This window comes from Pomacea canaliculata, linkage group LG2, assembly GCF_003073045.1.
Source record: "Pomacea canaliculata isolate SZHN2017 linkage group LG2, ASM307304v1, whole genome shotgun sequence".
Taxonomy (NCBI): Eukaryota; Metazoa; Mollusca; class Gastropoda; order Architaenioglossa; family Ampullariidae; genus Pomacea; species Pomacea canaliculata.
The window spans coordinates 43,175,466-43,198,715 of NC_037591.1; the positions used below are offsets into that span (position 1 = coordinate 43,175,466).

General features: G+C 35.8%; 1 protein-coding gene across 11 annotated transcripts in view; it reads right to left on the reverse strand.

Moving 5' to 3' along the window:
- LOC112556093 (TBC1 domain family member 5-like) overlaps positions 1 to 23,219 on the reverse strand; it is a 36,383-nt gene extending 13,164 nt beyond the window's left edge. For 4 of the 11 annotated variants that reach the window (XM_025224762.1, XM_025224757.1, XM_025224761.1 and 1 more), the window contains exons 1-18: positions 23,144 to 23,219; positions 16,374 to 16,458; positions 15,656 to 15,745; positions 15,106 to 15,243; positions 13,509 to 13,635; positions 11,886 to 11,994; positions 11,318 to 11,407; positions 10,720 to 10,794; positions 10,506 to 10,573; positions 8,058 to 8,160; positions 6,598 to 6,686; positions 5,128 to 5,145; positions 4,410 to 4,436; positions 2,581 to 2,631; positions 2,270 to 2,342; positions 1,691 to 1,860; positions 761 to 903; positions 113 to 219 (exon numbers count right to left, since the gene is read on the reverse strand). In XM_025224762.1, the coding sequence (XP_025080547.1) occupies positions 113 to 219; positions 761 to 903; positions 1,691 to 1,860; positions 2,270 to 2,342; positions 2,581 to 2,631; positions 4,410 to 4,436; positions 5,128 to 5,145; positions 6,598 to 6,686; positions 8,058 to 8,160; positions 10,506 to 10,573; positions 10,720 to 10,794; positions 11,318 to 11,407; positions 11,886 to 11,994; positions 13,509 to 13,635; positions 15,106 to 15,241 (1,386 nt within the window). In that variant the 5' untranslated portion in view covers positions 15,242 to 15,243; positions 15,656 to 15,745; positions 16,374 to 16,458; positions 23,144 to 23,219. Of the gene's footprint in view, positions 1 to 112; positions 220 to 760; positions 904 to 1,690; positions 1,861 to 2,269; positions 2,343 to 2,580; positions 2,632 to 4,409; positions 4,437 to 5,127; positions 5,146 to 6,597; positions 6,687 to 8,057; positions 8,161 to 9,082; positions 9,186 to 10,505; positions 10,574 to 10,719; positions 10,795 to 11,317; positions 11,408 to 11,885; positions 11,995 to 13,508; positions 13,636 to 15,105; positions 15,244 to 15,655; positions 15,746 to 16,373; positions 16,459 to 23,143 lie in introns of those variants that run through there. The other 7 variants (XM_025224753.1, XM_025224754.1, XM_025224755.1 and 4 more) reach the window with 7 other exon arrangements.
- Between the last annotated feature and the right edge of the window lie 31 nt (positions 23,220 to 23,250).

The window sequence follows — 23,250 nt, forward strand, 5'->3', positions numbered from 1 at the left end:
GAGTTTAAACTCCTAAAACTACAATGTAATAATAAAATGAAGAAAATAATGTAACTACACTGGCTCCAATCTACCAAGCAATTAGGTTTGGAGATCATGCCTGACAACTCACAGTAGGTTCTCGCAGCCACAGTGCCTTGTCAATGAAGTAATGGGCATCAGACACCTGAGGATACTTCATCAGGGCACTAAGGCAGCCTGCATAGTCACTGGCCAGCACTGAAAGCAGAAGAATACAGTGATCAATTCTTGCTAGGGCAGGTGTCTGCATGTTGAGGTGCATGTATTTCTTGAGCAGGGCCACGTGGGCAAAGTATGGCCAGCGGGCCCGTGGATGTCTTTGAATAAGCCCATCTGCCAAAACACTTGTTTTTGTTTTTTTTAAAATTCAGCCGAGGTTAATTTGTTTGAAATTAAATTATCGAGTACAACAGCATTAGAAATTGGCACTCTGTAACATATGAACACAAAGTACAAAGATAAATATACACACTGACATGTCTGATGTCATTAGAAAGCACCAGGGGCAGCTGCTTTTAAAGGAAAGGCTGGTTTTAAAGTTTTATTCTGAGCGAATTCAAACAGCTTAAATTTACACAATTGGGTAAGTAAATGCCAGTATGTACTTAATTGGTAGTCTACAGCTTGTTTGTAATGTGGCTGTTTGATTTCATGAATCAACAGTTATTATTTACACACCCTTATTTTGTCCTTGATTTTTTTAGATTGGTATTTTTTTTTTTTTTTATGGTGTACTCACAAAGTTCTCTTATATACAGCATCATGGCTGCAAAGATGTAATCCACAAGGTCAAAGCCTATGGAATCAGCGAAGATGGCATCCCACAACATAAGAAGGTCCTGCATAGGAAACTCTCGCCCGAACAAAAGTCTCAGCCACCGTCTGGGAACATAAAGATTGCATTTTTTTCCTGTTCACTCTTAAGTAAGACCTATTATCATAATGACACAAAAGTCATATACCTATTTCACCTATTTCACTCTGAAGTGCAAGGTTTTGTGACAGAACATTGTAACAAGTTACAGACAAAATAAATGGTACAGTTTTGTATTTAAACTAGTGTAGCCAATTGACACACTCACATGGCTTGACTGCAAACAAGATACTAGAATCAAAGCTGTCCAGAAGATAAATGTGATTGCAGTAAAATGCTCTAAAACTTTATGAAAGAATTGTGATTTACAAATGTGATGGCCTTCGTAGACTGTAAATGGTTCTTTGCAACTCAGTGGAAATAATTTAAATGTCTATCATTTAAACCAAACATTTTATTTGACTTGCCTTTTCCTTTTAACTGGAATGTGCAAATGGGAATCAGACTAAGGACTAAATCATGAAATAGAAGGAACATGGTCATGCACATACTGACAGAGGCATGTCTGAAAGGATGTACGAGACAACAAGATGCTCCTGATTAAACAACTCATTGCACAAAAGAGTATTTCACTCAAAGCAGGAAGCACTTGTCCTTCATTTAAAGTCCCTTTTTTAATTAAAAAAAATTACTAGATAAGCTGAATGCTGAATATTGCAATGTATTCTTTTAATATACCCCATGAGTTCATCTGACCTGGATTTTACTTTAAGAAGTTTCTATTTATATCCTGATAATGGCCATTTTGTAAACACTTTCAGTGACTTGTGACCTATAAAAGGGGAAGGCACTAACATTCCGTAGATCTGTGGAGCAATTTCAAGCTGTTCTAAGTGTGCATGAAGCTCTAAATCAGCCTTTTTCAAGAGGTAGTCCTGGATGCGTGTCAGCTTAGTGACAATGACACTTGATGGTATCAGATCCTGAGGCCTGGCAAACGGCTGAGACGTGAAAACTTCATGTTTCTGCAAGACATCAATGGAATTACTTTTTGTTATAGCTCAACAGTGATAGTGAATCTTTAAGATACAGATATAGGACTACAGCGAGACGGCACTAGTCTAATGTTTCAACAACACTCTGTTAAGGCTATAGTGAGGACTTGGCAGTTTCAATTACATGTTTAGAGGGCTTGAGCAAGGACTTTCCACTTACACTATATGCGATGCTTTCACAGTATCACTTAGTCCTTAACAATGGATTAATTTCATAACTGTAATTATATATGTTAATATTTAATAGACATTGATATATATATATACAAAGATATGCAAAGAAGGCAGTTGGTGTACGTTTGTTGGGGGAGATTAAAACTGAATGCTTTTCTTTTCTTCCATTTACTAGTCCAGCTATTTGACAAGTGGTCCACTTTACCTTGGGTGCACTGGGTACATCTTTAGACAGGTACCAGGGCTCAACAGTTGTCATAACTTGACAGAACATGAAACTGTAAAGAGAAGCATAAACTAAATCTACCAAATAACAAGAAACAACATTAAAGACTAATAGCACACGATGATGTCAACTGTCTAGTCAATAATTTCATCAGTAAATAAGGCTAGTGAACTGCATTAAGATCAAATTAAAGTTTAGAACTAGAAACTTAAAGTTAAGTTAAATTTAATAAGGAACTTGTTATAACCACAGTATGAATTCAAGCTCTTTATAAATTACAACACACTTACTAAGCATCATGTTCCAAGTATTGTGGATCCAACATGTCTTTGATAATAGGCCTGCAAATGATTTGTTTAAAACATCTTTCATTGGTCACTTAAACAACTGACAAATTTTAACTAGATTTGTAAATGCATAGTTGAGAGCTGATCATCACAGCAGGGATGTTTAGGAAGACTAAAGCCACAGCACACTGTGTTCATGCAAACAGGCTGACCATTTCAAAACAAACATGAGAAATGAATAGTTACTAATGGTTACTAGAGCAGTTGTAGAGAATGTTTATAGGTGTGTCACTGCTGTCAGGGTGTATCCCATGGTGCTTCATTCAGTCATGCTGGATTACATGCTTCTAAATCTACTTCTGATGCTGATGTAAAAACACTTACATAAAAGCCTCCAAAACAACACTGACATTAATAATAATGTGTGAATTTATTTACTCTTTTACTCTCAAGAAAAGTGTTTTTTTTCTCTTACCTATTTCTATCTCTTGATGATATGTATCTGCTGTTTTATTTGAATGTGTGTTATAACCGTTTTGAATCTGTATTCAGAAAATATTTGTAAAGCAAATCGAGTCTACCATACAGTGGAGAAATGCACTATATAATTCTGTGTAATTATTATTATTAAAATTAATTTATAGCATAAACTGATTTGAAAGCATTTTTGTCTAATTAAGAGTTGTTTCTGAGTCCTGTACTTTACGGTTTATATCAGAATTAGAATTTAATGATATTGGAACACAGTTCAAAAGAAGAACATGACTAAGACCAAATTTCACTTTAAAAAAAAAGCAACCTTTCCCTTGAATTAAGTCACTTAAGTCTAAAAATGATAGTTCTTTATCATCATTGTGGTTGGGCCTTGATGATTAAGTTACTGTATTTTTACTGGATGTAACTGAGTTTTGATGTTTAAATTTGTTTGTCTTGGTAGCATGGCTAAAGGTTTTTGTTTTTGGTTTAGGAATTGCTGTTTGTGTTGCTAAGACTTGCTGCTGTCTGCCAGTGTGTGTGTGTTGTAATTAGCATCTTTGCCTCTTGTGTGCCTTCTGTGCACTCGTCTGACACTGCTTAGTCTTTACCATTTTCTCTTTCTCCCTTTTCATTCATCAACATTATCTATGTGGGGGGAGGGACTGCTTCTGCACATGAATGCGAGTTAGTGGTGAGTAATTTGGTGGGTGAGTGAGCATGAAATCAATGTCACATCATTTTCTTAAAATGTTGCTCAATCATAACACAAGGAACTGAACAAAAAAGTTTAAACATGCCATGACCACAGGCCCAAAGGCTAACAGGACAACATTCCTAGCCATAATAACACAATTAGTTGTTAGACACCTATTAATTCCTTGCAGGAGTGACTTCAAATTCTATTTTATCCCAAGTGCTTTGAAAAAAAAAATGCATTCATAAGTGCAAAAAAAAAAAACCCCAAGTAGCACATGCTTCATATTTTTAAAAATTAGATAGCGCACAGACAAATGATCAAAATTTTGATGTAGTCCAAACAATAAAATCTCAAAGATGAAAAAGTTTGTCTGCTCATAAATTGTAAAAAAAAAAAGGTATTAAACTAGAATGTAGGTAAAAAGAGATTTCATGATAATGAATACCAGAGTTAATTAGAAGGGAGGGTGTGCAGTACCCGGAAATTTTAATTCGTGCATCTTAGCTTTGGGCATACTTTCCATTTAGCAAGCTCCTAAAATTCCATTGTTTAGAATGCAGAACTAGAATTTCTCAAACAAGATTCTTTTAATGTAAAAAAAAAAAAATGAAAGCCTCAAATATTTGGGAGAAGAAATATCTAAAGAGAGAAAGCTGACCTGTATATAGGCTGAACCAAACTGAAACTGAAGTAGGTAGATTATTTAAATAAATTTCTGGAATTTTTCAAACATTAGAAACTGCTACTCTGATTAAAACAGATAAGCAATGGTATGACAACATAAATTATTATAAAATCCACAAAATTATTACAGGAATATACTTCTCCACTGACAGATCTGGAAACAAAATATAAGGCAACATAAGCACAAGTTGGGTTGCTGTGTAACTAAGAGAAAGAGATAAACATAGTATGTCGTCTATGTGCTTGAACATGCACCGACTACAAACTGATGCTCCACATAAGCAGATTTTGTTAAAACACGTAATCCTTGGAGTGCTCATGTCATCCAGCAAGGTGTTACTCAGCACAACAGTCATCAAAACATACCAATAAAAGCTCTTCATGGACCTTAGACCTCAGAAAATTCTATGATTAAAGTTGAAGAGGTTTGTAGGTTTTTTTCCTTAGATTCTAAATCTTTATTTTAAAATTTATAAAGATAGCAGCTATATATAAACTGAATTAGGAGAAAATTTAAAAATAGGAAGAAAAAAAAAAAAAGAAAACTGCAAGTGATAATTCAAAACGACAATCACTACCAGTTAATATTCACCATAGTAATTATCATGCACAATCATTAAATTTGTTTGATAAAAAAGAACCCACTGCTTTATGAGATCAAGAAAATTTTGCTGATCACAGGCGACACTCACTTGTGAATAATGTGTGTCCTGTTAGGATGCAGCAGCAAGAAGTGAAAAAATTTTCTGTAATCATTTACTTATGAAAGGAAAAATTCTCATGATAAATAACATATTTAACCCAAGAAAAGTTTGAAGCACTTAAAGATTTGGCGTGAATCTAATCCTGCAGAGCATCTGAAGCAATATCTACAGTGGCTTTCTGCCATCTCGTTTACTTTTATTTTTGATGGCCTTTATTAACATAAACCCATCCAACCCCCCCAAAACACACACACATACAATAAACTCATCAACTTGACCATTTGTAGTCGCAAAGATGCTGACTAGATGAGTCTGACTGTCAGATGATACCATCATATTTCAGATCAGAAAGTAAGAAAACAGTCTACACAATATTTCCATATGCAAGTGTGTTTACAACTTTATTAGTGGTGTTTCAGATCCAACTTCTCAAAGCTAGGACCTATTCAGCGTTTCAAATGCACTTTATTGTTCATGTGCTGTCAGCTGCACTCATATCATGCAAACGAGTGCTTCATCTCAGACTGTGTGCAACACTTTCTACTTCTTGTGTTCAGCCAGACTGATGAGGCCCTCTGTCGTGTGCTCAGAAATTACCCTTTCCAGAAATATGCCTCTATAATGCGCATGCCTCAAAATCTACCTTGCACATATTAAAATCATGCATATTTATATCTAAATTTTGACTTCCACAATATCAAAAGTGATATGCTGCTTATATTTGAAATAGTGCATGTGCACAACACAAAGGGCTTTTGGGCGCAGTTTCTTAGAGGGCAACTCAAAGTCTAGATCAGATGTTAACATGTGCAAGGTAGAGTTTAATGCATATGACTCCACCCTATTTAAATTTATTTAACTATGATGCATACACATTGTACATGCTGATTTCTGAAGCAAGGAATATTTCTGAGCACATGACAACTCCATTGATGATAGGAACTTTCCTTTTCACCAACTTTCACTAAAGTGCTCGCAACAATTAAACTTACGTACCCCTAAAAGGCTCTTTGAGACCGACTTGCAGGAGATTGTGATAATTACAGCTGTATATCTAACAAGAAGAAGAAAGTAAGAAGTGCCTAACCTGTGGATCTAGGGGCACCCATTCAGACTGCTAAAAGTTTACCCATTTATAAAAATAAAATTCACAGATATCAACAAAAGATGTCAAAATTACTGAAAACACTGTTGGAAGAGGTACAACTTCAGGGAAGATTTTAGAATTTGAGACTGAGGAAAAATGTTTGACATGGAAAGAAAAGCTAGAGAATTCCAAAGCTGAGGTCCATGAACTGAAAATGAGCAATGTGTGTTTAAAAAAAAAAAAATTTGATAAAGCAACTGACACAACCATCAATGGAAAGAGATAAGAAGCAATAGTTCTACAACTATGCCTCCATTTAATAAGGGATAAAGACCATGGATAAACAGTCTTTATCTCTAGAGAATACTTACAGAACTGTCTCGGACTCCGATGCATGAAGAAAGGCCTGATGGTCTGAGTGGAGAACAAAAATGATTGGTGCCAACAGTTCATGCATGCCCTGCCACAAGGTTTAAACATATGATGGAAATCAAGATCATGACAAGCCCTGTCCAATGCAAAGTGAAAAGCTTTAAACACAAAATTTCTTTAATACTGACATTCTTAGTCTAATGACTGATTTGAAGTAGCAATAATTTTAGGTTATAAATTCTCATCTCATATTCTAGGAGCACACTGATATCAAAATAGCTTCTCTAAGATTTATAAGCTTCAGTTAAATAATGAAAGCAATGACAAAAACAGGAATGTTATCATGGTATTGATAGTGACATTCAGCTGTCACAAATATTTTATTACTCAAATCAAACTCGTAGTTTACACAGAAAAGGAAAAAACTGTTCCTTTTTAACTCAACGGTGGCATTCAGATAACTACTTGTTATGTATGATGTGCCATACACATGAAGACACACATAGTGTAAATTTGATTGTTTGAAAACTCTTAATGTTTGTGAGCCAAGAACAATCAATCTAATAGAGGAAGTAAATTCATCAATAAGAAACTCAATCATTTCTCTATTGTTGCGACCTGTAAGATCTGTATCTTATTGAAGTAAAAAAAAAGAAAATAAAGATGCAAGCATGTTATTTTTAGTTCTCAGCTGAAATGATTGTTAGTCTTCAGTAAGCTACAAATGCAAATGAGATGTTATAGTATCATTTACAAAAGCCAGTTATTATTTTTTATCTAAAAAGACAATAATCAGCTTAGGTGCAAAGATTTAGATCTTAGATTTTGATATTCTCTACCTCCTTCACTGCACAATACTATTTAATGCAATGGATATAATAAAAATTGAACACGATTAAGGATTTAATGGCAAGAAAGCTTTTTTTATGCTTATATACACAAGATGTGTCTTAAAAAATATTTACAATTAATTTTTTTTAAATAAAATGTACCATGTTTTGCCCCTAATGTAAGGTACTAACAATACTACAAGCCTATATAATCACAACAAAGCTGATAGGAGCTTATGATCTCTTCCATTTTTAGTGTCAAAACCTTGCTTATCTGACCAAAAGTTTTTTTGTTTGTTTTAAAAACGATTTTACAAGTGATGCTGACGACACAAAGACGGCAAATTCCACTTTTTTCCTAAGTACTTTTAGCAAGAAAACATTATAATAATAACAATAACAAACATGGCAGAATGCCTCTTTGATCTTGACACTACCTGAACAAACAGATATTTAAAGACACATCCTGTATATTTAGCTACAAATGAAAACATCAAATCTAGCAACATAACAAACTTCTTCACAGCATCACCAGCTTTAAAACATGCATTGATTTTTTTTTTTTTTTAAAAAGCCTTAAGATAGCACAGACCTTCCATATAAAGGGAACCGGATGTTCACACACTGACCTGCTTATATGAAAGGGTCTGGTGTAATCGACAGTAATAGAAAAGAACGTTTATCAAAGCATCTTGCATGTTTTGCTCCCTGAAGAAGGCTAATTCCGGGAAACTAGAAAAATAAGAGAAGTAACATAAATGTAAGCAATTTTTTTAAATATTGGGAAACAGCAATGGAAAATCCAACAACAAATGTACACACACAGACAATTAACATTTACATGCTTTTAACACAAGTTTGATTGTGCAAACCAAATTCGGGTGGATAGAAACATTAGGCAAGGGAAGTTAATGGTAAGTTTGTGACAATTCTAAAGTCAGTGCATTTAAAATTGGCAATGAAATAACACAACACCTTGTTTCCAATGACTCGATTAAAAAATATTATTTTTTAAAAAAAAGCATTTTGGTATGCACGTGCATGCATGAAACTTCACTGCAGTGACTTTCTGACAAAGCAATTTCTCTTCAGCACTATCTCCAAGAATGTGTTTCCTGGAAAATGAGTGACTAATAGCCATTCTCAAGATTTCCTACACTTATGTAAGAATTGGCACCTCACACGCACACAAACCAGTTCTAGCAAGAACAGATAAGAAGAAATATCAGGCTTTATGTTCTCCACATTTGCAGCTACAGACCAGACGTATGTAATAGTATCTATTAGTAGATCATATCACACTTCTTTTAATGTGCAGCAAGTTAATATTACAGTTATGCAAATAACTGGCTCACTATGAACGTTCATATTTAAACAGTTACTGCTAAGGTTAACAACAAACTAAACTAGACCATAAAACAAGAGGCAAACTATTTCCAAAAAAAAGGTAAATAAAGTGCTTTATTTGAGCACTAAGCCACACAAATGCCTCTAGCACGACAAATCACAAAACATCGTTAAGCACATTAGAACCCAAAAGATGAAGCAAAGACAAAGTGAAGAAAACTGCTGTACAAAAAAAAAACATAACCAAACAAATGATCAGGAAGACAATATCAACATGGGACTTCTTTGGGGCATGGTTTCTGCCAACCTGTTGGTATGATACATCAGGATTTTCTTTTGCATAGATGAAGAGTATGTCCACCATAACATTCCGCATCTGGTTGGACTGAAAGAATTCTATTTTGGGGTAGCTGAAAGAGGAAACACAAAAAGAGAAGGATACAAAATGACTATTATCTTGCTCAGTATCAGTAACTGTGTAGCATTGCTCAAGCCAGATGGTAGGAGTGTTGACAAGTTCAAAAGGTCTTAAAACCCTTTCCCGGCTGTTTAATTCCCAATGTTCCTACCTGCACCCACAACTATTGATAATGATGTATAAACTGTATAAATACAAAAGAATTTTTAAGAACCTTGAAGTTTTTGGTGAGAATACTAATCTTTGTATGACATCTTGCCTCATTGTATTTTGTACTATAGGTACATTCATGAATTAGGCATGAGATTTGTACCACAAGCACTAATCGCTTATAACTGTACTAATCACAAAATAATCATGGAAAAACTTTGGTCTTATTATTTTCCAGCTTAATAATTATTATTGAAAAGTTTTACAGTAAAGCTACTCTCCTTATTATCTTAAAAGGTAGGTAAAGAAAATTGGCATAGGTTCCTAGTCAACAAGAATGAAAACAGACTGACCAGTAGTGAGGGGAAACCCAGCCTTTAAAGTACATCATCATAATAATAATGATAATAAATTTAATTTGTACAGTGCAATATGAAAAATAGGCAACTCCATTGCACTGAACAGATTTCATGAGCTAGTCACAACGACGTAAAATGAATAACAATGCAAAAACTAGTTGCATTCTGATAGTACACTGCAGATTAAACAATAAAGACACTGCTGAAAATCTACAGAAAGAAAGTGTTACTGATATACGTAGAATATTGATCAGTGACACAATTTTAAATAGCAAAAAGCTAATCATCACTTGAATTTATTCAATGCAACTCTATTAATGTTGCTGATGAGGCAAAGTAAAGCAGAGTAAGAATCCAGATCCAAACACTTCACACTACTATTCAGTAAAGAACATTATATACAATCCAACTTTAAAAGAGAAGATAAAAGAAAAACATGACCAAGGCAAATACAAAATATGAAGATCCAATATTGATATCCAAATCAAAATACCATAGCACAAAAAACCGAGAGCTGATCTCCTTAACCTGTTAGGCAAAGGGGTGTCAGTGACATTAACTATTCTCTGCCAGAGTATGATTAGGTAGCCCCTGGCCTGACATTTGCCTTGGTATGATGCTTACATGCAGAAACTGTTACAAAGGAGAGGAAAGAAGAATTAGGGGTGGGGGACAGAATGATGGAATAATATTAACTGAAAATGATAAAGAGATTGAGGTCAAACAAAAACAAAATAACCAAACCTGACACACAGGGACAAAACAAAACAGACACTAGAGTAAAGAGAAGAATGAAAGCATACGTGCGAATGACATCCTGCTTGATTGTTAGTCGTAGTTCATTGTCTTGGAAGAATCTGTTCCATGGACTCTGAAACATTTTAGTTTTAAACGACTTAACTCCAGAGTCCTTAACTACTGTATAAAATAAAATACAATTACAGAGACACCAGGTTAAAAAGTAAAAAAAATTCATGAAGAGAATAATCAATGCAGACAGATACACCTTATTCTCACCTCTTCATCTTGAGACAATGGGTTGTTGACTGCTACATTCACTGAATCAACATCTCCACGGGGATTAGTGATCAGCTGCAACACAAAACTCTTTCACTACCCTCCAGTTTTTGATGGACCATAAGCAACACTAAATCATACATGGATACTTAGCTGCTTGACTGATTTGAAGATTGTTTCCATTATTTTATTGTACAAGTAAAAATTTCTTCATGGTAGAAATTCTCCTAGTCATTTTTTGAATCAGTGTACATCAACAAAGGAAAGAGTAGTCTTAGGTTTAATCACTGCAAAAATTACTGGTTGTAATTACTGCCTGTACCCACACAAAAGCTTGACACATTTATAGGAAGTCTCTTCTGACAAAATCATTAGCAATTCTGCATACCCCAACTGAAGCTCCACATATGGTACAGACAATGTAGTATATTATTAGTGTTGCTCATCAATAAAAATGTTTATGTTATCAAATTTCACGATAAGCAATAATTTAGCAAGGTTTCCACCCAGTTTGGCAAAACTCTTAAAATACAAAGATGCACTGAAGACAAGCAATTCTGTTGTGAAGTCTGTGTAAATATAAAATATTGCAAAGTACCATGTTTTTAAGAGCATCATACTTGACCCGGTCTTGCCTAGCTTTCTCTGACCACATGTCCATGTCTTCTGGCAGAACTTCCAAGAACAGCTGTTAAAAGATCATAAACATGTGCTTTTGACCTTATTCAAACTCTTGCCAAGTCACTAAAAATAAATGCAGAATTCCACCAGCCTTCCATTCCTATATACTATTCAAAGCAGCCTGAAGATAGCTGAAAATTTCCAGCACACAACTGCTCTTTCCATTCCATCTGTCTCATCCTTTTTATTCAAAGGAAATGTACCTTCTGCTACAACCACTCATGATTTTCTTCACATGCGCAAAAAGGCCACAATACTGTCTTATTTCCTGAGATCATAAATACAAGTGTATTTTACAGTCTTCGTTAAAAAGCACATGTATAATAAAATTATTAGAAATTTCAGAATCATTTAAAAGTTATGTTTTTACAAGGCTTTAGGCAGCAACACATATATGCCTATCTTCCCTGTCTGTCATCATTTAATACATTATGTAAATGTGTGTCACCATTTAATAAGTCTGTAAATGCACAAAAGAGACATACTCGCCAACAAATGCTGCGAAAGCGGCATGGCCGAAGTTCACCCAAAATAGCTTGGTGTCTGATCCATTTAAGATACTGAGGTCTAGTGAAGAGACGATCCCATTCCATGCTGCAACAAAATAATATGATGGTTTAAGTAGATTATAGCTGGAGAAATGGTTCAGCAGTTGGACCAGCACAAACAGTTTTAAGTACTTTGAACAGAAAATGGAGACTGGAAACTGGGTTATAAAGGTCAAGGCTGGGCTTCTTTAGAAGTGGGTGACAGCGGAATGCTTAAACAACAGGGGTACCACACCAGTCGATCAGGAGTGGTTGACAGTGGGAGTGATAACTGGAATCATCTTGTTAATCATGCACATGATGAGTCAATTAGTTAAGAGTGCAGGATTTCTTCAAAGTTTTTATGATCTTGCTGACCTGGGACTCTGTGACAGGTACAAACTCCATTAAAGGCATTCCACAGAAAACATCAAAACTATGGTTGTGAGACTATTGGCCCTGCTTGTTTTGCCCTGAAGGTATCAGCTTTTCCCCCAAAAAAAATCAGTTTTAGATGGGAACACTTCCCATCATTCCATCTCCCACACAGCAGTGATTGTAAGATGACTTAAAAGCGAAGACAAAAATTTTTTTTCAAAATGATTAGGATGGGCTCCATATTTTATATGGCATGAGGCAGATATGGTATATCATTACAGACTTACACAATAAACCCACCAGAAGACAATGTTCAAGTACTATAGTAATATAATGTATTTTAAAACATTTTTAGTGAATGTTCATTTTGATTTTTAATAGCATAATAGAGCTCTTTGTTTGCATAAATTGCATCATGACTTTTTGGGAGGAGGTAGGGGCACTCTACCTGTGTTTTTCGAATTTGTCTACCCACTGCCTTCCACATTCATTTACTACAAGGATTAAAAACGTTAACGCACATTTGATAGTTTAAAAGCTGTTCTTTGTAAATTAGAATACTACATATTTCAAGGATTTGCATTCAAAATATGTTTCTGAATAGAGTGTAAAAATCACATGGAAGACATTCATATACAGTTAACTCATGAAAAGGGGTAGGGGGTGGGAATTGGTGTTTTATACCGAGCCATAACTAAGGCTAGATCATCTATAAACAGATGCCACATGCAAAGAAAGAACAGCGTGTTCAAGACAAGAGCAGGACAGCCAACCCTCACTGTATTGGATAGGCGATAACTGTTGTGCCACCGGTCCACACTTCAGTAAAAGAAAGACTGCCACAGGGAATAAGTTAAAGCAATTATTCTGGCACATCATTTACATAAATGTGATTGTCAGCATCACCTGAATTTGACCTCTGTTTTGAAATGCCTTGACCATCCTATCTGGTCCTGCAATGTTTCCTTTGAACATTTTATTCCTTCTTTTCTACTGGAGGCAGACCTGGGGGGGTGCAAGTAGCATGCCTTCACAGAACTCTATCTGCCTCCTTTATACATTATACTGCATTGTAGGTGGAAGATAACTTAAAAAGAAAGGTTTGCCTTGTAGTACTGCGTTGTCTCCTTGCAGAAGCATGCATAGTTTGCTTTTAAACTCGATTTTCACAGGTAACTAAACATGCAAAGAATGTCAACAAACCTGTAAGAATGAGGGTGTGCAGTACCCATGCTGGAGGAACAGTCATCTGCCATATCCCAGTGCAGCTCATTTGGGTCAACATTCTCCCGCTCATGACTGTCACGACGTTTTGTGTTATTATTGTCCTCTGAAAAGCATTTACCACTTCAAACACACATAATATAAAAATGACTCTACATATTTCTTAATTAAACATTCAATCAGTCTGCTTTCAAAATGAACACCACAGTCAGTGGTGTAGGAAGATGATCATTTTTGGGGTTGGGAGGGGGACAAACTCCATGCTGACAGTGAATCACATTCTTGCCTCCTCAGTATCTTTTTTGAGGGGCAGCTGCCCCACTTGCTCCCCTGGTTCCTAGGCCACTGCAATCTTCATCCAAGGAAAAACAGAATACAAAGCAATGTCTTGCCAGATGACATTATACAAAGATTATGTTCATGAAGCAGCAGTGAAATTGGCAACTAAAAATAAAAAGTCCAGTCACCAGAGGCAACTAGTGCACTTTGCAGCCAGTGCCACTGGGCCTTAGGCTATTAATATTTTTCTGTTGCCAGAATAGTTCAGTCTTAAGAATTAAAGTAGTGGCAGAGTCTAATAAACAAAATAGCCTGTCTGGTTCAGCTACGTGACCCAGCATGACACGCTATTTAAAACAGCCCTTCAGGCAACTTTGAAGTAGGGTCAATGCTGAAGTGGACAGAAGGAGAACTGGTTGTCAAAAGTAAGCATGGATTGGCTGTTATATGCATGACCTGCTGACCACCACTTAAGACATCCCAGGTCTCATACATGTTGAGAGAATTGTCAGCTGCTGCAACTGTCCAGCTGTTACCACCCCCTCCCTTCACAGGTTTTATACATGTTGAGAGTTATCAGCCGCTGCATCTGTCCAGCTGTTACCATCCCCTCCTCCCCCTACAGGTCTTGTACACAGTGAGAATTGTCAGCAGCTGCGCCTATCTAGCTGTTACCACCCCTCCTCCTCCCCCCAACAATCTTGTACACAGTAAGAACTGTCAGCTGCTACACTTGTCCAGCTATTACCAACCCTCTCCCCCACACAGGTCTTATACATGTTGAGAGTTGTCGGCTACTGCACCTGTCCCAATAACCAGTACTAATGGATGAGCATAGTTGCTTAGCAGCTGGTACCAGTCAAGTGATGTATGTGTGCATTATGTATGCATGTATATGTGAAAATTGTAAAACCTATTTCAAGGCACGTGCATAGCTCTCACTCAAGGAGCATCTCCAACAAACTTTCGATGCATCTTAAATGCATCATATATTCATCTACATCAACTTTATGAAGAGACCATCAATGCATGCAAGCTTGCGTAGACTCAAACATACATGCACATGTGGGCTTGTATGTGTGAACATGTGCATGCACACATATGCACTGACACATATAGATGTATGTTAACATTACACATCAGACCAAAGTTCATTCCATCAAAATATCTCTGTGAAGATGTGTTTACATTGCATGTCATTCAACTTTCATTCCAGCACAATTATTGCTGTGTAGATATACATGTATGTTAATATTAAGTCAGCCCAACTTTCACTCCATCAAAATATTCCTGTTACCTTTATTATTTGTGTTTGCCGAATGTTCCCCAAACTGATCCATTATGCTCAGAATGTCATCCTTGCTATTGCTGGGGTTGGTCGATCTGCTGCCCTGTTGCTGTCCCCCCTTTAGCCTCCCAAACATACTTGCCATGGCTAGTAAGCACAACAATGAGACTTTTCACCTTTATAAAATTAGAAACATTTGTAAGCTCCTGTCTCGTGTACCTTTTTAAAAAAACACACATTCTCAAACTTTTCTAAAAAAAAAAAAAAAAGGGGGGGGGGTATATTAATAATGGGACGATAAAACCTGCCAAATTAATCTACTACTCTATCAAGCACTGATCCCTCCCACACCATTTGTACAACAGAACTAAGAGGACAGTGGGTCAAAATGATACAACATAAATGATGCACTCATCCACAAATAATCTAGTCCTAAAAACATTCATCTCACAACAGCTATTTTAGATTGTTTTCTTTGGATATAAAATTTTATAAAATAACTATTTTGTAACAGTCACTTGTAACATATAGTTTCAAGTATGACTGCAGGAGTATTTACCTGCTGAATTGAGGATCAGAAACTGGCCACAGTAATGGCTTGTTCCTCCAAGAATTAGCAGCCTTTTAGACTTGGAACCTTTAGCTTTCTCTGTGTATATGTGAAAAGGCATCAAAATAAACAGCTTAGATCCCAGTAATATACAAATTACAAATGATAAGTCATAATGATCACTTCTTTAAAGATAATTTTTTAATGAACTGTAAACATTTAGTGATTCCACATGGCACCACAAAGACACTATGCTACAATATTTTATAAAAGAGACCAAAAAATATAACACTTACATTTTTGACAGCATATTTATGTGTGATGAATCTTACTCTTTAGAATAAATATTATGCCGTGTTTGAGATAGAGGCCAACACTGCATGTTTCTTATTTCTTTTCAGCAGTAATTTTTATGTTGTAGATGTTAACCCAATAACAACAGCAATCTTGCACATAAAAAGTGATAATGATCTGCGTAACAATCAATGCTTCCAACTTATTTGAGTATTTTGGGAGGAAATGGGTGATGTTACCAGGTTTTTATGTCACTACTATGTTTGTGAAGAAAATGAAATTAAAACATTTTCATTTAGTCATTTAACACATATTTCTGATCTAGTTGTATTGTACAGATTTTTATCACTGAATACCTCTATAAGGCTATAGGTAAATGATGCACATATTTAAGGCAGAAATAGTGTACAAAGAATCAACCATAACCATGTACCTGACCAATCCTTTACATTTTGTTTCACTTCATTCCAATGTTTCCATATTCAAAATGTTCCTCAATGTAACCTCTGCTTTAGCTCCTGAAAAGACAAAGCAAAGACAAATTTAAATGCTTTATCTTCTCCTTCTATATAATTCAATCTTGCATAATCGCTTGGTCTTTAAGAAAAAACCCAATTTTCTGCGTATAATATGCTTCAAACATCACAATAATCATATTTTTCTCTTCTTAGTCCTGTTTGCCCCCAGTGGAGCATAGGGCTGCAAACACACCATGCCAGCAGATCTGGTTCTGGGCATCTGTCTTCGTTTGGGTCCATGTCATGCCAGCTGCCTCCACCTCGCTGTGGACTGATCCCCTCCATGTCTGTCTGGGTCTAACAACTCTGCGCTTCCCCTGTGGGTGACAGTCCAGAGCTTGTCTCGTTAAATTGTCAGCTGGTTTTTGCAGGGTGTGACCAATCCAGCCCCACTTTGCTTCTTCGTGTCTTGGCTGGGAGGCTTTTAGTTGGTTCTCTCCCATGTCTGTACTGAAGATCTTCTTAGGCCATCTGATGTTGAGGATGTGGCAGACAAATGTCTGAATCCTGTTGGTAACGGAGTTTGTCACATGCCATGTCTTGGATCCATACCCACTTGATGTTGGAGTTGAAAATGCGAATCTCGCTGTGCAGATATAATGCCTTGGAGTTCCAGATGGGTCGCAGGGTGTGAAATACTAGCCTGACTTTATTTATTTGCCTTCTTACATCTTCACCTCCATAACTGCTATGCTGCAAAGGCAGTTTAAGTGGTCAGAATCTGTGATGCATACCTCATGTACTTGATTCTTGTTGATTCACATTACCTCCATCTTGGTACTGTCAGGCCAATCTTCACTACACTGACAGCGAAGTAAGCTTGGTCTGTACATGTTGTTGCTTGTGGGACAAGATGCTGATGTCATCCGCAAAGTGACTATCCTTGAGTTGCATGGTGAAGGTCCACTGAATATTCGTATTGCTGTCAGAAGTTGTTCTTCATACAATTCAGTCAAGAATCATTTCATATCCATGCTAATCAAGTTATGATGTGAATATATTTTAATTTCAAAATTTATGAAAATTACAAAATTATACAGATGTACACATCATAAATATCTCCCAAACCTAACATCCATTGAAAACCTACAATAATTTTCATAAATGCTATATAATAGTCTTTAATCTGATCTAATATCAAAAATCTCTTAAAATAAGCTATCAATAGATTCAATGCACAAAATGTTCTTTTTCACATTAAAAGCATCACACCCATAAAAATAACAAGAGACATTAGTAGTAGGCAGAAATAATGTTAAAAGATCAACCATATTCATACTCATTAAATCAAATGTGGCATGTTTACTCATACTCTTCAGAACAAAGTGATTTTTTTGTGCAAGATCTGCAGATTTCATGATGTCTGCAACTGAGATATCAGTAACCCAGGTTTGTAAAAAGCCACATGATTGATGGATTAGTGTTTACCTTCCAAGGCTGGCTTATTGCACCAGCTTTCAAATCAATCATCTGGCTGCTGCTTGTTTACAATGACAAATGATGCCAGCAACATTCTGTTGCTAACGCATTTTTTCCCTGATTTTTTTAAAAGCATAAACCCCCTTTGGGAAAAAATAATGCAGATTATTATTAATTAATCATTTGGTGGCACAAGGCAATTGTTTGCTCATACTATTTCTCTGGTTCCAGCTTTTGTGAATTGTGCTTGGATATAAGCGACACTGCCCATAAACAAGAACTTCCTTGCTGTCTCAATACTGCTTTCTCTGTACACTCTCTATGGAACAACAGTCTGTTGCACTTTCATCTAACTTACAAATGTATCCACTCACAACAAAGGTTTCCTGGCATATAAATCTGTGGAAACCCGAGGATAATGACAAGCCATTTTCAGCCTTTAAGCTGGCACATTTTCAGAATTTCTCATTCCCTAAAGACTCATTTCCAGGAGAAATGGAGAAGAAAAATCAATAAAACCAACTGCCTTGCACTACTACTGCATGATAAAGCTGCAAAAAGAAAGGAGAAAAAAAGATTTGTGCAGCTTGGGCAGCATCTGCAGGTGGTTTCCATGCATGATCAGTGCTCACTAGTCAGATCATTAATATTCAGTAAACTTCTCTAGCATTTCTGCTTCTCTTCTGAACTTTAATTAAGCCAATGTAACAAACTATATAGGATAAATACTTTTAAAAAAATAAGCTTGGCACACTATTTTTGTATTTTGTCTTGTCAAAAACTGAATAATACCTTTCTTGTCCTGGACAGACTAAAACCTCTGCCTCTGAAATGCATCTCAGCTCCCAAAAAAACATGATCAGAGAAATGTCTTTCAAAATATTTTTTTCTAAATATTTAGTTAAAGCAGAATACCTGTTTGAAAATTGCGTACTACTGTAAATCAGACAGGATATAAATGAAGTGCCTCACAGAATTTAAACGGATGTTACCATTACTTTCCTTGGTGATATATGTATGAACACAAAAGAATGATAATGACGGTTGATGAAGATGATGATTGTACAGCACAGAATCCTAGCATCTGGCAGGGCTATGCATGCTGCATATTACTAGACCACACATGAACACAAACTCACTCACACAATAAAAGGGGGCAATCACATAAATCTCATAAGAGTTAAGGAGGAGATATGTATGAATCAATCAAGCACATCTCTTCCTGAAATTCTGAAAGTTACTAACACATTTACTAATGTGAAATACACATCAACAAGGCAGTGCTTGTGATTATACATAAGCAGATTTCACCCCAAGATCAGAGGGGGAAAAATAACAAAATAAATAAACTTAGGCATATACAGCCAGATTTTTACACCTAGAGAATAAACCTACATGACTTATTTGTGAATCATGATTGACAAAATAACATTACTTTTTATTTTCAAATGTTATCTGATTACTGAAAACACAAAATTTTCCTAAAAAAAATAGACTTCCATTGTTGACCTTAAATTAAAACAATGAAAACACACACACCAAATTAGTGACTCCGAAATACAAGGGGAAAAAAAAGTAAAAATGTGACTCATGAGGAAGAATGTGTACTTGTAACTTTCCAGCTCATTCAAGTGAGTAATCGCTGTGACTGGTCACTCTTGTTGCTGAGGGGACTCAATCATTCACTAGTCCAAAGAAATCACACAACAGAACCAGGCCTGGACTCTCATGCCCTAGTATAATATCTCAACTTTAAAATTAATAAACAAACATGCAAAGTAGCATGCATCCATTTATCAGTATGTTATAAACAGTAGGTAATCCTTTTGATCAGGAGCAATATAATTTGTCCACCTTCTTCGTGGTTCAAAAGCTTTCAATTTAAAATAATATTTAAAAACAGTTTCAGATTAATTTTTGAAAATATAGAAAGCAGAGAGACATGTTGAAGGCACAAAATATATTATGCATCTGTTTGGCCAACACATTTACAACAACAACAAATAAAATGTGAGACTGGTAAGATACCATTGAGCATTTAGAGCAAATGACACTAAAGCAAATACACCTTAAAAACAAAGAAACAAATTTACCATGTTATTTAAACACTGCCTGCTTAATTCTGACCACAAAAACCACCTATTTAATGAAGGTTTCATGTCAATGTGCTTTGCCATATCTTAACAAGTATTCCATCTAAACTGTACAAATTATTTTTTCTTTCCACTTTGCAACATACTGTGCTCTTCCTTAACAATTTGTCAAGTTTCAAAGACAAAAAAGTTTACACATATGCAGCAACTATCTCAGGTGCTGTGTATCCCCAAACATTAGAGCAAAGCAAACAGAGAACATCTGTTACCTGTTCATTCATGTGCAGTAAGTGCCAAGCTGTCTAATAGTTGAGCACAAAATGTGCATTCTGATTATTGCTCAGCAGAGGTGCAATTGTTGGTAATCACATCCCTATGGAGGCACATCTATGATGAAGAAACCATGTGCAGCAGTCAAACATATGTACACAGCCTTTTGAGATCATTAGCATGGCTAGCAGAAACTACCAACACAGCAAGTGTTTGCTCTGGCACCAGCCAAGACTTTTATAATGACAGGCAGATGACTCATACTCCCACTGTCAACAGAATGCAAATACAAGTTCTCTACCCTTTAGTTTCCCCCTGCACCCAACCCCCCACAAATGGCCTTCACCTTCATCATCTTGGTCTCCCATCATGCTAGCATTTTCCCCTTTGTTCAGTTGCAGCAGTCTTAGACAAGTAACTTCAACCTGTTGATACCCTTCTTTAGTATTATTTTTGGTGTGAGAAACTGATTATGGTTTATCTTGCTTTTTCTTAATACTAAGAAATCTTCATTTCATATTTAGCTAAAAATTTCTTTTAAAGGGCAGCTAATGCAGTCTGCATTTTAGTTTACTATCCTATTCCTCACATTATCAGCATCTTTATCAGCACCGATGGTTGAGTTGTATAAATGTTCATCTCTCTATCTTCTTCAGGCACAAGTGACCTAAAGAACCAAATATCCATTAAAATGTATATAATGTTCTTCATCCAAAAAGATATGGGAATACTTGGTCTGCTCTCAACAAGGCACTTCTGAACAGCCAGAGCTCTTTTGCATTTACTGTAGGATTTGTTTTAAGGATTTGTTTTTCCTTTGCCTGTTTAATACCTTTATAAAAGATCTTCAGGTTACAGAAACTAATTTTAGTCTAACAAATGCATATCACCAAATCTCATGCACAACCCCAAAACTAACCAGTCAACATAAATGATGATGATTCTACAGTGCAGAATCCTAGCATCTGGCAAGGCTATGCATTATTCATATCACTAGACCATACACAACAAAGTAAAATATGCCCTATGTGTCAAATTGATAAAGAGAATGAGTTTCATTTTATACTATGTTGTCCATGCCTGAAAGATCTGAGAAAAAATTTCATTCCGACAATGTACACTAGACCAAATAATTCCAAACTGCAGATGCTTATGTCAACAAGTAATGAAACAATACTGTCCAATCTTGCCAAGTTTTTATATTTAGCGACAAAGAAAAGATATGCTATTCCACGATAATAATACTATGTATCTTTTGTGACATGTTGAATCCTTTTGAATGGGCCCAAAGGCCTAACAAAATAAACTATTCGTATTCGTATTTGTAATACATTACTAATGTCCTTATCCTGCACTACTTAAAGAAGGTGAGATTTGGTTTCATTGCTTCTTGGGTTCAACAGGTTTCTTGCTTATAGTGCAGTCTTGTGCCAGTTGCTATATCTTTCTGCTGCCACAACTAGCAATATGGTCAAAGACAGCCTTTGCTTTAACCAATCACTGTGATGCCTTCAGATTTATCACTAGTAAATTTTTATTATAGTGTCTTCATTAATTCTTATACATACTTAAAAAACTCAGAAATTTTTGTAGTGCATTTTGAGTACTTCTGTTCTCTCCAGCATATCCAAAATGCAAAGTCCACAAAATTATCCACTTAATGTCTGTTTAATCAAGTTATGATATTAGTCCATACTGCATGACACTTTATCTGAACACAATAAGTAAAATAGCAGCAGACTAAATCAAAATCAGTCTCTTTTTCTTTTCCTTTTTCAAATAATATCCCAGAATAGATAGCTAAAGCTGATTACCAAGTAGAGCACTGGCTTTGGTTTGAAATTGGTGTGTCGGCTTGACATTGGTGTGTCAGATTAATATTTGATATTGGTGTGTCAGATTAATATTTGATATTGGTGTGTCAGTTTGATATTGGTGTGGCACAGTAACCTTCCTCCAGTCAGCCTAGCTGAAATGAGTACCTGACTCCACAGATGGTTTGGGAAAGTAAGGCATCGATGAAGAAAAATTATCCACCACCTTCACATAAAGCTGGCCACTAGAAAAAAAAGATCTCTAACACATCTCTCTCCAACAAACGAAAAAAGGTTAAGGGATAACCTTTAACCTTTTTTACACAGAACAGACAAACTGCATGGCATATTAATTTTGTCAGGTTCGTGCAAAACAACCTTTTTCAAGAAATAATGAGGCTATGGTTAAATCAATACACATGACAACTGTGTTTATATTTTTAGAGAGCTTTAATTAAAGACAACAGGGTTAGACTACTATCCGTGTGTCTCCATAGACGATCGAATTTTCACAAAATCAAGGTTTTTTGTTTTGTTTTGGTTTTTTGTCCCAGAGGTTTCCAGTAGTTCTCAAACTATATAGCACATACCCCATTTTACTGTTTTGGTCCATGCTTAATTTCAAAATTTACTAAGTGTACAAAGTTCTAAACAGATTACACATACAACTATATGATAAAGTTTTCTGCTTAATGTGTAAGAAACTGAAACTATATCCGGAAAAATACTGTAGAATCTGCGACATCGCTATACTAGAAAAAGTAATTATGAGCAAGCATTATGCACTAGAGTTTACTCAACTGAATAACAGACACAGCAAATGCAACCATCTGCTTATTACAAACGCTGCGACACTCTGTCGTATCAGACTAAGCTGACTTTCCTCGTTATAACATAAGTTATGTGGTGATAAATCGCCGATATTGTGACAGCGACGATCGACGACATATTATATATAAATATCCCTTCCTGAAGTTTCCCTTCCAAAATAAAAGACTTTTTGAGTTTTTTCAGGAATTACCAAGGGCATTGGAGAGGTGCATATTTAAGCAAATAATTCCAGAAGATCATATGTTCTTATTTACCCACCTAATAACCAGCGGATAGGAAGCTTGCATCCCAAAGGCCGAGTGCAGTCGCGATGATGTGTCACATGAACATAAATATCACGTGACACAACATAGACCTTTGATGTT